General features: G+C 34.2%; 1 protein-coding gene and 1 pseudogene across 1 annotated transcript; both read right to left on the minus strand.

Moving 5' to 3' along the window:
• Positions 1-274: 274 nt before the first annotated feature.
• Positions 275-1,027, minus strand: LOC143598460 (TMV resistance protein N pseudogene; annotated as a pseudogene).
• Positions 1,028-1,094: 67 nt separating this feature from the next.
• On the minus strand, positions 1,095-7,552 carry LOC143598469 (TMV resistance protein N-like). The gene is made up of 6 exons (XM_077076676.1): positions 7,082-7,552; positions 5,175-5,251; positions 5,084-5,108; positions 4,888-4,995; positions 3,433-3,499; positions 1,095-1,339 (listed from the first exon to the last, which is right to left on the minus strand). Exons 1-6 carry the CDS (start codon positions 7,550-7,552, stop codon positions 1,095-1,097), a joined length of 993 nt encoding a protein of 330 aa, XP_076932791.1.
• Between the last annotated feature and the right edge of the window lie 9,864 nt (positions 7,553-17,416).

Consider the following 17,416-nt stretch of genomic DNA (forward strand, 5'->3'; position numbering starts at 1 on the left):
GTCAAGTAATCTAAGATCCTTCATCTTTATTAAACCTTTCATAATAATTTCTGGATGGAGATTGGAATATCCTAGTTTTATACTTGTTGTTGCTTCAGTGCCCTACAAATAATAATAATAATATTAATAAGTATACGTATAATAATAACAATAACAATAATACTAATAATAATAATAAGTATAATAACAACAACAAGAACAATAATAATAATAATAATAATAATAATAATAATAATAATAATAATAATAATTTGTCACAACAAATAAAAATGTCCTAGTTTTCCACCTTCCATATAAACTTGAAACTTACCGATTGATTAACCAATATATCTTCTATCTCCTCTTTGATCCATAATCGACTATGTTTGTTAGGCTCGTTAGGGTGCATACGACGAACAATATTCCAGCCCAGTTCTTCTATATGATCATGGAAGCCCAAACCGTATGTAGTTGAAATTGTTATCAAAGATTTTTGCTCAAGAACACTTAAACCAATTTGGGCATTAAATCCACAACTTTTAAGTATCCTGATTGCATCTTCTTTCGTTTCACCTTTCAATATGCATACAACATCTAGAAATGTTTCTTTCTGATCATTCTCTAGACCGTTATAGCTTAGTTCCAATCTTTTCAAAGTTTTATCCAACGGGATTGTTTTTAGTCTTTCTATGGTATCTACCCATTCAGGCTCACTTCTGTTACAAAGATGTGAACCCAAAACTTTGATTGTTAAGGGAAGACCAGCAGCATAATGTACAACTTTTCTAGATAGCTCTTCATACCCATGAACTGGAATCTCTCTCCCAAATGCATGCCTACTAAATAGGCAAACCGCTTCCTCATTTGATAATAGACTGACATCATGAATGAAGTTCACCCGGTGTGCTAACAACACCTGCTTATCTCTTGTTGTGATGATGATTCTACTTCCTGGCTTAAACCATGTAAGCTCACCAGCTAACGCCTCAAGTTGGTCTATATCATCCACATCATCTAGAACAATAAGAACCTTTCTACTACACATCATCTTTTTCATCATATATTTCCCGTCAGAAACGCTAGTTACATCAATGCTTTGATCATTTAGCACGTCTTTAAGAAATTTCCTTCAAACCAGACAAAGAGCCTTTTGAGACTTCTCTGACATTCTCAACAAAGCTTTTACCTTCAAACCAAATGGATATCAAATCAAAGATAGCTCTCGCCAAAGTGGTCTTCCCACCACCTCCCATCCCCTTGATCCCTATCATGCGAACATCGTCGGAAACACTTTGTAAAGATGAAATCACACGCTTTACCCGGGTCTCCATACCTACTAACTTTTCATTGACTTGATTTCCTAGTAAAAGTTTAAACACAAATACAACTATTCTGTTATTTAGAAATTATTTAGAAGTTTTCGATAATTAGATAAAAGCATTTGCATTATAATAAAGTGCTCCAGGGACTTGATTGATCTTTTTAGAAATTTAAAGCTAAAATAGTGAATCATAATTTTAAACGTATTGTGTATCAGTTAAAAAATTAATTAGTTTAGCTGACAAACAATATATGAAATTTATTTATATATACTTTTATTTAACTTTAATATATTTTCCATATAACTCAACGCGGGGCAAGGCTCGTTTACACCCATTAGCCAACCCTCACAACATTGTGTGAATAAGACATTTTGAGCCGCTCTTCTCAACTCAAGATTAATATAGAGAACCTTGGGCTCTTATAGTCTTACTATGAAGTAGTTATAGAAATTCGGTTCAGTTTAAACAAATCTTTTTGAGGGGGGAGATATGATTGGTTCGGGTTTTAGCCGGTTCAATTCAGATTTGAGCGGTTTCAAATGAAGGTTAAGAAACCAATCAATCCACCGGTTTGGGTCAGTTGGAAACGGGTTTTAAAATTTCCTTAGGTTTGGGTTAAAATCAGTTCAGTTTTCGAGCTCCTTTTTCTGTTCACCTATTTGCGGATCCCTTAATTGATTTTAGGTAGACTTGACATTCATTAAAAAACAAGAGAAGAGGTTAATATAAACAGGAGCAACAACTTTTTTTTCGAACAGTAAACCGGAGCAACAATGGTGATATAATAAGGAACTTGTTTTGACCATTTTACTCATTTGATTTTTAGCAGTTGACATGTTATCACATAAATAAGATGAAGTTGTACCATCATGCCCCATTTTCAACTGTTCCTGGTCTTCTTCTCTTAAATATTTCCAAGATGAGTAATATGTACCATCAGTTGACATGAAGATTGAAGAAAACAGATTAAAATAAAAATAATTATAGCACATAATCAAATAATGAATCTTCAAATAAAAGTTACAAAAATTCTGGTTAGTATTGAACTGAAAGTTTCCATTGCGAATTGCAATTATTGGGTGTGAATGTATGGATTTATGTGTTAATGTACACGCCATCTTTTAAGCATTCAATATATGAAATGGTATATGTTTGATATTGAGAAGGTTTATCAGAATAGAAATGAGATACTAAACCCGTCAACCCGTTCACCGGCCCGTTTAAATTCGTTCAACCCATTTATATAATCCGCCATCCTGTTTAAAATCAACCAAACCCGTCAACCCGGTCGACCCATTCAGATATATGGGTTAAAATAAGTACATAATTCTAAAAAATATATATGTTTTTAAATACTCAATTTTAGCATGGAAACTACTATGGTCATTGTCATTTTGGGCTATTTTGCCAAAATTGACTTTTTTTTGTTAACATAGACTTTTTTGTGGTCAACTGCACATGTTGGTGGTTCCTTATTGTCAGAATATTTCAGCTACTATTTTGTTGCTGGCAGCTTAAGATCAATCTTGGTACACAATCACAAAATCAATCTATTAAAGCCATTGTCATAATGGAAGTTATTAAGGATCAAAGGTTGATTTTTGTGATTAGTGTTTTAAGTCAATCTTTGTCTGATTTCTATTAGACTGAAAATTCTGTACTAGAGGTCCTCACAGTACGTATGTCCAATTTTGAACTTTTTCATAGTAAGGGTATTTTGGTCATTGGGCTCTATAATATAATATTTGGTTTTGAGACGACAAAGTTTAAAGATATGAGTATTCAATGGCTTGTGTTGTAGGAATTCTTAACTAATAGCAGCATTTTGGTTAAACATGAGTTTTTGGTCATGTTTGACGTTTTGCTGGTCAAACATGACATGCGGAACATTTAAAAGATTTGGATCAATTTTGACAATAATTGGGGAATTTGGTAGATTAGTTGTATTGTTGATTCTTACAATACATGCAATATTGATACATGCAGGGGTAATTTTGTCATTTGGTACAATTGTCAAAGCTTAAGTCTAAATGGAAGTCAACAAAAGAATCTGCAAAATGGTAAGCAGCTGGTTTGGACTTATTTGACTTTCTTCTGGTCAAACTTGACATGGGGCATACTGTTGACTTACCTGATTTAATAGTTGGTTCAAATGGCATTAAACTAGTAACAGGACCGGATATGAATGGAGGGGTAATCTGGGAAATATAATTTCAGCTGTTACCAATTGCAGTACCCTAATGAGACCTAATAACCGACCCAAAAACCCGACCCGGACCAAAATCCCAGCAGTTCAGTTACTATCTGGTTATTGATGTGGGCATAAATCAGTTTTGGTTATGGACCAAGGGAAACCGAAAACTTAACCTCTTTTCACATGACAAATTGAAGCTGAAAGCAGATTAAATAAGTAAATAAAACAAATACCAATATTAAATTACATAAAAGCCACTCAGAAATAAACTTACGGATACTTTAGAGATCCTTCATCCTTCAATCCTTACCATTGAGCCGGCCATGCAAACCATCAATATACGTTATATAAGAATGTATTGAGATTAATGCTACGAAAAGTCAACACACAAATCATGGAATGACAGGTTTCGGTCAACTTCATTTTCATTTAATTGTGCACATCATAAAATGAAAGTACAGAAAAACCAAAAAGAGACAGAAAAACTCCTGCAGTTAGCAGGTTTACCCGAAAGAGACTGAATAAATATCGAGATCCCAGTAGCAGTTCTGATCTGTTCAAATCACCACATAAATGGAAAGTACAGAAAAAGATAAATGGTCCCCTGAAGACGACTTATGCCCGTGTATTTTATCCATGACTCTTTCAGACATTCTAAACTCCCAAGTTCCTCCGGAAATTTCTTAATATTATCATAAGAAATGACAAGAATTTATTCTTAAGTACTCTAAACACTCTAATTCGCATATACTCTCAAGAGCAAAACAATAACCAAGTTTAAGAAATTTTAGATTTGTCAACATACAAATGCTATCCGTAAGATGTTGAAACTGTTGCGTGTCCAAAGATGGCTTCTCTAGACATTCTAACCGCCACTGATCAGATCATGAGGAATACTTCCTTGAAGTTTAAGCTTTCTTAAATGTTGTAAATCACAAATAGTGGCACTTTTTTTCGTCTACCACTACAACCTTTGGACTTTTAGTGACATTTTTTTCCTACCACTACAAACTTTTGAACTAGTGACACTGTTTTCCTTTGCCACTGCAAACCTTTGACCCTTATTGCACTTTTCTAGTCTGCAGCTACAAACTTTTGAGCTTTTAGTGACATTTTTTTTTCTTTCACCACAAATTTTTGGGATCTTATTGCACCTTTTAACAATATAAAATAAAAATAAAACTCTTAAATATAGGAATTATAATCTCATCACCACAACTAAAAGCTCGATCACAATCCAAGCACATACCAAATGCCTAATAACTCTCGGATTAAGTCAAAATATCAAATATATAAAAAGAAAAGTAACATGTTACTTGAATAAAAACTGAAAACTTCACTGCGCTCATTAATCACTTTCACCATCTTTAATAATGCAAAATTAACAAGTACCAGGTCAATGACTTTCATATGGTGGGCTTCTAATGGGCCGGCTGGAGAAGCATAAGACAAGCCTTTCTTTTTAGCAGTAAGAATTAAAGACAAAAGCTGTAACCGCAGCTGCACGCTATGAACCCCAAGTCAGTACTTTTTGAGTTAAAAGCCGAGTTCAAGGCTGCCAATGCTGAAGCTCTTTGTGTGGGCTCACCTGTCCTGTTTGACTTATCTTGACTCTGTAAACAAGTAAAATAAACCTATAACTTTAGCCCACAACCATTAAACTCTTAAGATTCATTTACCTCTGCAGAATGGCCACCAAGCCCACTAACCCCAGCCAACTTTCTGAGTCAACTTTATATTTGAAGATCAAAATACCCTAAAATGCATCACAAATGTGTGCCGCTAAATGACATTTTTTTTGTAGTGTCCAACTATATATATCAAATTAAATGATTTAATTGTAAATATATACATACAAATCCCTTAATTTATCAAAAAAAAATGTTTTGTGGCCGTAGCCATTAATAGGAACCAATTGTAGAAATCATGTTACATCTGCAATATAAACATTTTTCATCATTTTATAAATGCTTAGCAACATGATTAGTATTATCATAATAACAACAATCATATCAACAAAATAACTGCAGCAACTTAATAATAGAAAATAAGAACCGAGGATCAATACTATCATAATAACAACAACAATCTAGAAACACACAATATGATCATTTCAGAAAGTTTCTTTCTTTTTACAATAGTAAACGGTGAGATCCCTTAATAAGCAAAACTTATTAGGAACAACAACCCACAAGAATGTATGACAAAATACAAAGTCTCAAAATCCATACAAGAGTATGTTGAGTCTCAAAACTTATTGGATTCTTTTTGCTGGTCAAACATGACATATGGAACTTTCAAAAGATTTGGATCAATTTTGAAAATAATTGAGAAATTTGGTGAATCGGTTGTATTGTTGAGTCTCATGCAATATTGGTATAGAGTTTAGGTATAAATGGAAGTCAACAAAAGAATTTGCAACTGTTGGCTTATCCTGGAATGACCTGGATTAATAAAGTTGTCAATATCTACATCATTTTCTACATCATTGGTTTATTGGACTGTATTTGACTTTCTCCTATATCCGGTATACAGTTGAATTATCCTGGATTAATAGTTGGTTCAAATGGCATATAATAGAACTGGATATAGATGTAGGGGTAATTCGGGAAATATGGAAAGTGTTATTTGGACTAAAGGCGTTCAGTTTTGACCATAAGAGTTGTGTTGAATTTATTATAGTCAAAATTGAGCTGAAAGGTATGAATTGGTTTTGGATCTTAATGCCATGATCACCTGTTTGCGTTATGATAGAAGAGACTACACTCCATGAAAACAAGACAACAAACGATAGGCGTTTGATTATGAAACCCATCTGCACTAAACTTTGTATTTTCATCATTTTATAAATGCTTAGCAACATGATCAGTATTATCATAATAACAACAATAATATCTACAAAATAACTGCAGCAACTTAATTATATGAAATAAGAACCGAGGATCAATACTATCATAATAACAACAATCTTGAACCACATAATATGATCATTTCAGAAAGTTTCTTTCTTTTTACAATAGTAGACGGTGAGATATCTTAATAAGCAAAACTTATTAGGAACAACCCCCCACAAGAATGTATGACAAAATACAAAGTTGCAAAATACAAAAAGACTCTTTAGCATCTCATATCTCTTTTCACAAGACAAATTGAAGCTGAAAGCAAATAAATAAATAACAAATACCAACATTCAATTATATAAAAGCCTCTAAGAAATAAACTTACGGAGAGTTTAGCTCTCGCACCATCAACGAGTATTATTGCAGCTAATAGTATAGAGCTCCGTCAATCCTGCAATGAGATTTCCCAGTCCAATTTAGACTCCTAATAATATTGTTGGCCTTCAAAGATGGCCTGCAAACCATAAATTTACAAGTTTTATACGTGTTTCAAAACACTGCTTAGCAAACATGACATAAGTATTTATTGAGATTAATACTGATTTAGAAAGAAAAAAATAAGGCCTGAAAATGAAAGAACATAACAAGGTCTTTTCATCGATTTTGATTTAAAGATGAAAATTTCTTACACAAGCATTTAGTCGAGCAGGTGGTGTGCATGAATTAAAAAATACGTGAATATGTACAAAGCACTTGGATAAGAAACAAAATGCTAGAGTGGAACAAAGATAGTCGAGAGGTAGAACAAAGCTCCTACTACCCGTTTCATGTTCTGCAAAGGCTTTTCCAAATGCCCCACTTTGGTGACGGACTTCAGTGGGTTCCACATCAAAGAATATGGGGTAAGCAGTCTGCTCCATCGTCTTCTGACAATCCATAATCTGTACAAGCTCATCCAAGCACCATGATGAAGATGCATAGTTCTTGGAGAAAACAATGATGTGAAATCTCGAGTCTTTAATGGATCTGATGAGTTGCTCACTTATTCTTTCCCCTTTCTGGATTTTTTCATCATCTTTGTAAGTTATAATGCCTTTCTGGTGAAGAGCATGATAAAGATGATCAACAAAGTTCTTGCGCGTGTCTTCACCCCGGAAGCTCAAAAAGACATCATACTTGAAGCTCTTTTGAGCAACTGATGCTGAAGTGGATGCCATTAGCTGTAAGCTTTGAAGGATCAAACGAAACGAAATCTTTATTAAGGGGAGAAATTGCTCCCCGCTCGTCGCTCGTTCGTCGTTCGCTTGAATTTTGTTCGAAAAATGCTCGTTCAATTTCGGCTCGGTTTGGAAGTAAGCCGTTCGGCTCGGTTCGGTTTAAAAGCAATCCAAGCACGAGCAAAGCCTCGCTCGGTTTGGTTCGGTTCGTTATGCTCGAATTATTTTTTATTTATTAGTTTTATATATAAACTTTATGTATATATATAAAAGAATATTATTTTTTAAAGTTTTTAAAATTTTCCTCTTTTGTGTTGAATTCAAAGTTCAAATTTAAACCATAGCCACTCGTTTTATATATGTTTTGTTGTTAACTATGAGCTTTATACATTTTAAAGGTGAAAGTTTAGACAATTTAGAGTTGAAAGTCTTGAATTAATGATATTTTAAAGTTTTAGAAAATTAAAATTGAAAACTTTGTACGAATTCAAGCAAAACCAAACCGAACCAAGCCGCTCGGTTTCAAAACCAAACCAAGTTCAAGCATAAAGATATCGCTCGTTTCTTTAAAGTCAATCCGCTCGGTTCGCTTTCAAACCAAACCAAGTATGAGCATGCCCGCGTTCGGTTCGATTCGGTTGGTGAACAGCCCTAACATAGATTACTTAGTTGCCGAATTAAGAGAGATCAAATCATATCTTTCTACACAAAATTATAGGCTATTAGAAAACATTTTACCTTAAATTGACATTTTCCCAAGTCTTATTTAACGAGGGGAGGGGGAGGAAGGGGAATTATGACAGGAAAAAAAGGTAGGGGAAGGAAAATATGTGATTTTATTTCGTGTTCCCGAGTTTAATGAAAAGGAAATAAAAGGAAGAAAAATTAAACATTTTAGGTGTTCCCGAGTTAAGAGGAAAAAAAATAAAGATTCATTTTTCTATTATACCCTTTAAGTAAATTATTATATGGAGTTAAATATAAGGGTAATTTAGGAATTGATAAAAGTTATAATTAGACACAAATATTTTCTCTCCTAATCTCTCCAATTTTGAAGGATGATAATATGCTTAAATTTTCTAGCATTTTCCCTCCTTTCCCCTCCCCCCCCCCCCCTCCCTTTCTTACAAAATCTCTGGAACATGATTTTTTTTATATATTTCCTTTCTTTTCCTTCCTCTCCCCTCGTTAAATGAGACTCTGGAACACAGTGTACATGTCATGAAAGGGGTTGAATTTTACCATAACGCATTTTAGAGGAGCTAGGTCGTAATCGTTAGATGATGTGAGAAAAGCTAAATGTGGGACACACTTATTTGAAGAAATTAAGCAATTGATCTATTTCAATTTTTTGTATTTTTAAATATTTATTAGTTCTGTAAATCATGACTAATTTTTATAGGGGCTAGATTGGGCCAGTAGGTTTTGTTACCTCACTACAAGAAATCTCTCCATTAGTGGTGACACCTTTAGTGGCGACACGATTAATAGCGGCGACGTAGTGAAAAAAATAGGCGGGGTTATTTCCCCAGCGCGTCTCCCCCAAATTAACACTAAAATCCCATTATCTCTCTTCCAAATTCATTTGTTTGATCTCTCTCTTTCATCCACACGATTTCACCGCCATAACTTCTCTCCCAAATCTGTTGTCTCTCTCCCTCGATTTGCTCCGATGCCGTCGTAACCACTGTACGCCGCCGCCGCTCACCTGCTTATTCCAACCGCAACCCTTTCTTGACGCCGCTCAATTCCAACGACCTAGCTGCCTGCAGAACGTTCTCCGGCCACCACCGCATCTTAATTCTGGTAACCACTGATTCGTAATACATGCAAATAATTGGGATTTTAGGTATAACTAGCAAAAGTGCCCGCGCGTTGTCGCGAGTTCATTCAAATTATCCCCTGTATTGGTTTGTAGTGTTTGATATGGTTTGTAATGGTTTATCGGTGCGAACATGAGTAACTAAATATTAGGGATGAATGCAATGAGAAGAAAGGTGATATCGTGGTGAAGGTCGGTTGGAACAGGCTTGTTTGGTATTTGGATAAATATTCCATATTTTATAAAGGTGAATAAGTAATATAACGACCCTTTCTTTTTTGCATTTTTCATTAAATTGATTGTTGTTACTGTCGTGTTTAGAGCCATTACACCGACATGATGTAGTGTAACATTCTATGAGAATATGTTCGGATCGTAACGTTATGGAAGGTTGGTGATATAAATTTGCCTTTTGATATCATTTTATTCATTTTGTTAACCATCAAATGTTATAGAACATTGACGAAAATAATATGTTATCCGGATTTTAGTGGTAATTGTAATGAGAAGACATTCCGTAGTTGTAAAAAGGTGATTAAGTAATTGGTTTTTCTTCATTCCGTATTAGGTAGAAAAATGCTTCAAATGTTGACCCTTAAGAAAATATAAGCGCTAATTATAACGTCTATTATACAATTGTAACGGCGAAGTAGATACTAAACATTAATAATTCCATAATTAACTCAAAAAAGGATCTGCTGGTCTCGTAAGCTTGAAAGTCATGGATGACGGTCCAAATTGGTTACCCACCATGCATCATTCTAGTCTTTGTCTTTAGTTGGGCAGACGGGTATGATGGTTATGAGTGCGGGTGATGCATCAATACATGCAATGTTGTTTCCTCTTCTTTAGTTGTGTTGCCGCTGGATCTGGGTGTTGCTGAGAACCAACACTATTATTTTTGTTAATAAAAACAAAATGTATAATTTGTAGTTAAATCATATGAGTAGTGAAATATGTTGTAGGTGTACCGAGGTTCAGTCCTTTCTGACGTTTTCTTGTTGAACCCTTTGTTGAAGCCGAACCCGTGTTTGTGTTGCTTAAGGGTATATGAGTTTTTCTTTTCTCATAGTGCTTTCCACTACGTGAATATCGACCTTCGGCCACACATGTTGTTTGGGCGATTTGCCACACTTCGGCTTAACTGTGTGGCTAAAAGGTCTTTGACCATGTTGGAAAACCTTCCAGAATGTTTTGGCCACACATATTATTCTTCACGTGACCATTGTATACCTAGTCAGGTACTTTTCGCCACTCTTTGAAAAAAACTGTGACAAAAACTAGCCACGTTATAAAAACGTGTGGCGAAATGTGACCTACAGTCATAGTTTGTTTAATCTTTGATACATGTGACCAAAAACACATGCATTAGCCACAAACTGTGACATTTAACTAGCCACATGTTTTAAAAGTGGGGCCAAATTTGACAAACGACTACTGTATTAATAAGAGATGTGTCTAAAAGGTAAAAGATATAGCCACTTATATTACGTTGTGTGACCTAATGTCACATTTTCTGGCCACATTATTAATAAAGTGGCGAAATATGACGAACAACCATTGTATTTATTAGTTATGTGGCTAAAACGCTTAAAATATATGGCCACTTACACGATGTTGTGTGACCAAAGAGTAGTTTACTTTAATTTTTCATAAGTTTTTTATTGTCATGGACACACATATTATGTGTGGCTATAAGTAATAAATGGTCACACTAAATACTTTTAAGTGTGTCTAAATGTTATTAATGGCCACTTATACTAGGTTGTGTGATCAAAGAGTATCTTAGTTTTGCTTTTTATAAGTTTTTTATTGTCACGGATACGCTTATTATGTGTGGCTATAAGTTATAAATTGTCACACTTAAAGGATGTTTTTGTGTGTCCAAATGTAATTAATGGCCACTTATACGAGGTTGTGTGATCAAAGAGTATCTTAGTTTTGCTTTTTATAAGTTTTTTATTGTCACGGATACACTTATTATATGTGGCTATAAGTTATAAATTGTCACACTTAAAGGATGTTTTAGTGTGTCCAAATGTAATTAATGGCCACGTATTCGAGGTTGTGTGACTAAAGAGTATCTTAGTTTTGTTTTTTATAAGTTTTTTATTGTCACGGATATAGTTATTATGTGTTGCTATAAGTTATAAATTGTCACACTTAAAGGATGTTTTAGTGTGTCCAAATGTAATTAATGGCCACTTATTTGAGGTTGTGTGACCAAAGAATATCTTAGTTTTATTTTTTGTAAGTTTTTTATTGTCACGGATACACTTATTATGTGTAGCTATAAGTGATAAATGGTCACACTATAATATTTTTAAGCGTGTCCAATCGTCATTAATGGCCACACGTTGATTTGACGAGTGACGACGTCATCATTGCCTTTACAGTTTCTTGTGCCGCCAAATTCAAATTGTCAGGGAGATGTACCGGCGCTTTCCGATGGTCTTAAATACCGGTCACAATCACAATCCATAATTAGAATCCACTATCACAATCACAATCACAATCCACCTTTCTTCCGATTATAATTTCCGATAATGGCTGCAGCTTGGCTCGAACGTGCACCGGGTGCTCAAGCCCCATCTACTACGACCCCACATTCTTCACGATACGATTCCACTTTTTTTCCGGCGCCGTCCAGAGGAATCAAAGGGTGAGGTATATTGACTATGTCAACCCTCAAACCTTCACTTACCAACAACTTAACCGAATGGTTAGGTGGCTTGGGTACACGACTCTTGATTATTTCAACACTGAAATGGTAGTGCCGGGAATCGAGGTGGCGTACATCGAGTTGAACGACTTGGAGCACTTCAAGGCGGTGTCCGTTTATGGGGCATTCCATTCTCAGGTGAACCTTCGCCTCCATAGGCTTAGGGACTCCACCTACACATCGGACGACATGTGGGAGAGGATCATGCCCTCTCATACTCCAGAAGATAATCCGGATGTAGATTCGGATACGGAATCTGATGGCAGGACTCCAGACTCCGATGTAGATTCTGATATGGAATCGGATGCTAGGAGTTAGTTATGTGAATGTTATTTATGTATTTTGGTTAATTTTATATATTAATGTAAATGTATTATTATATATTGTAAATGTTATTATATTTTGGTATTAATATATATGTTATGTGAATGTTATTATTAACTATAAAATAGGATTTAAGATCCGCTCTTCGGGACGGGACCGTTAAATCTAACGAAAAAACATAAGTAAAAACGTTTAACTATAAACTCGTTGCAAGTCAGCGCGAAGTTATAATGCCTTTCTGGTGAAGAGCATGATAAAGATGATCAACAAAGTTCTTGCGGGTGTCTTCACCCCGAAAGCTTAAAAAGACATCATACTTGAAGCTCTTTTGAACTAATGAAGCTGAAGTAGATGCCATTGAATGTATGCTTAAAGGGTCAGATAAAACGAATTTGTTTATATGGGGAATTTGTATAATCAGAATGCAAATGAATTAACTTGTAAAGAGATGATCAAATAAGACTTCACAAACTGATATTTTGAGTGGAAAATTTGTGCAATTACGTGGAGGTAGTAAAACCTCTTATTTGGTCAATATAAGATAAGGATCCTTAACTGAATTAAAAAAATAATAATAAATAAAAAGAAGTTATGCTAGTCTGTTATAAACCTAAAATAGTAAAATAATTATATTAAGCATATTAAGTTGATTATAGAAAAAAAAAATGAGACACACTTTAAACACCGGTACAAAAATGATTTATTTGGGCGGTTGGCTAAACTATTTTGGGCGGTCCATATCTTAAAACCGCTTGAAACATGTATTGTTTATTTCCTACCCAAGCTAACCGCCCTAAACAAAGAAATGACAGCCTAAAATACTTATATTTTCAACCTACAAATGGATTTTGAGCGGTGACTTTTTGAACCGCCTAAAAGAGTTCGTTTTCATTGGTTTAATTTGATGCCATAATCTCCAATAAAATATTTTATATAATTTTTTAAAAAACCTTTAACAACTAATTTTGGGTGGTTTATAGTTTAAAAGAATAAAAGCCATAAATGACAGCTTAAAAATATCTCCAACTATTTCAACATATTTTGGGCGATGCCTTTTAAAACCGCTCAAAAGGATGGTTTGTTACCTATTTTTTAGTATTTTTTGATAAACTCTAGATATTTTTAATATAAACTAGAAATCCCTGAACGGCTAATGATCTCATCTTCATACTCCCATACTCTTAGTCACTTCTACCTAGGTAAATTCACTCTTTCTTTACTGAAGTCATTTTTCATAATAGCAGGTATCAAAATATAAACTTTATTATATAATTTATTGTTCATATATTTAACTATTGATTTTATATGTATTAACTGATTGTATTTTGTTCATTGTAGATAATCAAATAGTTGTAGCCTTTTCTTTTCTTTATTCAATATCACCGCGTTAAAGGTACGAACAATTTTAGCTTCATTACTGGCCTTCATTGTTGATCTATATGTGTTATATGTGTGTGTATATATAAAATTGACCTTTAGAGTATACCGTCCAAAATTGATCTAATAGAGATAAATTTTGAATTGTCCCTGTTGGGAACTGCTTTTTGAATATTCAATCTCATTAGGACGTGTATACATTTTAACTTGTTGACTATTTAAGAAAAAATCGACAGTTGTTTCTTCTACTCCTTCGGGTGTGTGGCTTATCCGCATACTTGGGGAGTTAAGGGGAAACGTTGCCGATTTTTTCTTAAATAGTTAACAAGTTAAAATGTATGCAAATGAGATAGAATGTTTAAAAAGTGGGTTAGGATCCACCGCCTTATGTACCTATTAATGACCCGTGCATAAATTGCATATAACTTATTTGATTTTATTTTATTTTCAGATGGAATGTAGAGAATATTGGATGTACAAAAGTGGACGTCCTTCTGAAATATATACGAATGGCTTTTATACTTTTCTTAAGGCTGCTGAATCCAATCGGAGGAATGTAGGCTCTAAAATGATATGGTGTCCTTGTGTGACTTGTAAAACTTTGCAAAGATTTGAAAATATTAACGGTATAGAGCATCATTTGATTGTGAATGGTTTTATGCCTAATTACTCATGTTGGTACAGGCATGGGGAACAACGGATTGACGGTGTCACAACATCTGTTAATTTAAATGATGACAATTTAAATGAGAACAATTTAGATGACATGTTTAAGGATATAGAGAATGAAAATGTTGGCAATTTAGATGACATTTTTAAGGATGTAGAGAATGAAAATGTTGACAATTTAGATGACATGTTTAAGGATTTAGAAAATGATATTGGCGATGATGATAAAGAAAAATTACAACATCTATTTGAAGATGCACAAAAGCCATTATATAACGATTCTGAGATTTCAAAACTTGAAGCTGTTTTGATGTTGTTTAATGTGAAAGCGAAAAACAGATGGAGTGATACAAGTTTCACAGATCTATTATATGTTTTGCATATTATGCTTCCGAAAAGTAACGAGTTGCCAATTTCGTTTTACCAAGCAAAAAAAATGATGAATCCAATGGGATTGGAAGTTGAAAGAATACATGCATGTCCGAATGATTGCATGTTGTATAGAAATGAGTATGCGAACAATCATGAATGTGTTTACTGTGGTGCATCAAGGTATAAGAGGGAAAATAAAACTAGTAAATATGAAAATGATGTGAAGAAAAATGGACCACCGGCAAATTATTGTGGTATTTTCCCATTATACCGAGACTAAAACGATTATTTTCAAATGAGAAAGACGCAAAATTATTACGTTGACGGAAAATTAAGACATGTGGCAGATTCACCTCAATGGAAAAATATTAATAGAAAATACCCAAATTTTGGTAATAAAGTTAGAAACATAAGATTTGGGCTTAGTTCGGACGGAATCAATCCCTTCGGACAATTTCGTAGTCAGCATAGTACGTGGCTGGTTTTTCTTTGCATCTACAATCTTCCACCGTGGTTATGCATGAAACGAAAATACATAATGATTTCGTTGTTGAATCAGGGTCCGGAACAACCTTGTAACAACATTGATGTTTATTTGTCCCCTTTGATTGCTGACCTAAAACTCTATGGAGTTCTGGTGTAAATGTGTATGATGCTTATAAGAAGGAATATTTTTGAATTGCATGCCATGATATTCTGCACCATAAATACGAAAGGTAAGAAAGCTTGCCCTGTTTGTGAAGATGAGACAAGTTCAGTGTGGTTAAAAAATTGTAATAAAACAGTATACATGGGACACCGAAGATTCCTTCCAACTGGTCACGGTTATCGAAAGAACATGACGGACTTTAATGGAAAGACCGAGACCGGAAGAAGACCCTTGATGCTTTTTCAAGAGTTAAAAATCTAAATATTGTTTTGGGAAAACGAAAACGAACTAGCTCTAAGAAAGGATCCATTTGGGAAAAAAGCTCACTCTTTTGGGACTTGCCATACTGGAGAGATTTAGAGGTTAGACATTGCCTAGATGTTATGCATATCGAAAAAAATGTATGTTATAGCTTGCTCGGGTTATTGTTAAACATTCCTGAAAAACAAAAGATGGTATCTATGCTCGTAAAGACATGAAAGAAATGGGAATACGTAAAGAGCTTGCCCCTGTTGATACCGGTACTCGCGTTTATCTACCCCCCGCGTTTTATACAATGTCAGAGAAAACAAAGTTTTGTAAATGTTTACATGATATTAAGGTTCCATCATGCTATTCTGCAAACATTAAAAGGTTGGTGTCCATGAAAGAAAATAAACTACTTGGTATGAAGTCTCATGATTGTCATGTTCATCAATTCAGCCTGTTGCTAAAATTTCTACATAATTTTATGAATTCTTTTTTATTTTCTAAAGAACTGTATCTGAAGTCACACAAACGCATACATAAATCAAACAACAAATGTCTATAGGGAATCAATTGATTGTAGCACCAATTCTCGGTTAACTTAAAATTCTTATATGCTAGGATGTTTCGTATTTTCCGTTGGTGGAAAAAATATAATTGTAGGGGTTTGCAGGTCAAATGGTCAACTATAAGAGGAGTATAAACAGGAGACAAACTACCAACTACAAGAGGAACGGGTCAAATGGGTTAAATCATGGTTTAAACTACTTGTTTAAAATTTAGCTTGAGTTATATTGTTTAAAAGCTCACACAAACCATTTTGATAAATCTTAGTATGTAAATTATAAAATAGGATTAATTATACTTCGTTTAATTAATATTGGCATATAAATTCACGTATGGCATTGTCACATATACCGCAAACATATGATTTTCTTATTAACAACAAATTGACATGTATAATTTTAAATAACCAAATCAACACACATATTATAAGTAATTATGAAAACTAATTAAGTTAACAGATAAAAATACACTAAATTTTTTGAGAAAATAAACTCACGAGAGGAGTTTGCTTCAACGATCTGATTGAGCTTATCTTCATGATTGTGACTATTTCATAATAATTAAATATTTTACACCAATAGTTATTGTAATCATAACAAAATTTGTATAAACATTCAGTTTTTAAGTACAAATTGTATTTGTCAGATTCCTCTTTAAATAATCTGTTATATTTTCTATAAAAGCTGGAAATACATAATCTCATCTATTGACTACTAGCAAATAACAGTCAAAACTAACGAAATGTTTGTTAACGGCCCCACATTTTAACATATTTTTCACCAACGGATTTTGATTAACATAATTCCGCCACAAAAACATTTTTTTTCTTGGAAAAATCAACTTTTTATGCTGGAAAACTCTAAACACAATCAACACCACCTGAACACCACCGCCGACCACCACCACCACCTACCGATAACCACCACCTGAACAACGCCACCAACTTACTCACCTCCAGCCAACTCCACCATTGACCACCACCACCAACTGACTCACCAACCACTACCAACTAACTCCGACGGTGATTCTAGGGTCCAACGACCTCAATAACCGGGGCTTTTGCCAGAAGAAAGGGTCCTGGAGGTCCAAACTAAGGTTACAAAGAGGTTTGACGAC

This window comes from Bidens hawaiensis, unplaced genomic scaffold (genome assembly GCF_021521415.1).
Source record: "Bidens hawaiensis isolate Kalapana, Puna unplaced genomic scaffold, B.hawaiensis_p1.1 tig00001904_1, whole genome shotgun sequence".
In the NCBI taxonomy this organism is placed as follows: Eukaryota; Viridiplantae; Streptophyta; class Magnoliopsida; order Asterales; family Asteraceae; genus Bidens; species Bidens hawaiensis.

Coding starts and splice junctions, on each gene's coding strand:
- LOC143598469 (XM_077076676.1), bottom strand. CDS start 7,552: ATGGCATCCACTTCAGCATCAGTTGCTCAAAAGAGCTTCAAGTATGAT. Junction 5,109..5,174: donor TTGGTGGCCATTCTGCAGAG/GTAAATGAATCT, acceptor ACTTGTTTACAG/AGTCAAGATAAGTCAAACAG. Junction 4,996..5,083: donor AGATAAGTCAAACAGGACAG/GTGAGCCCACAC, acceptor CATAGCGTGCAG/CTGCGGTTACAGCTTTTGTC.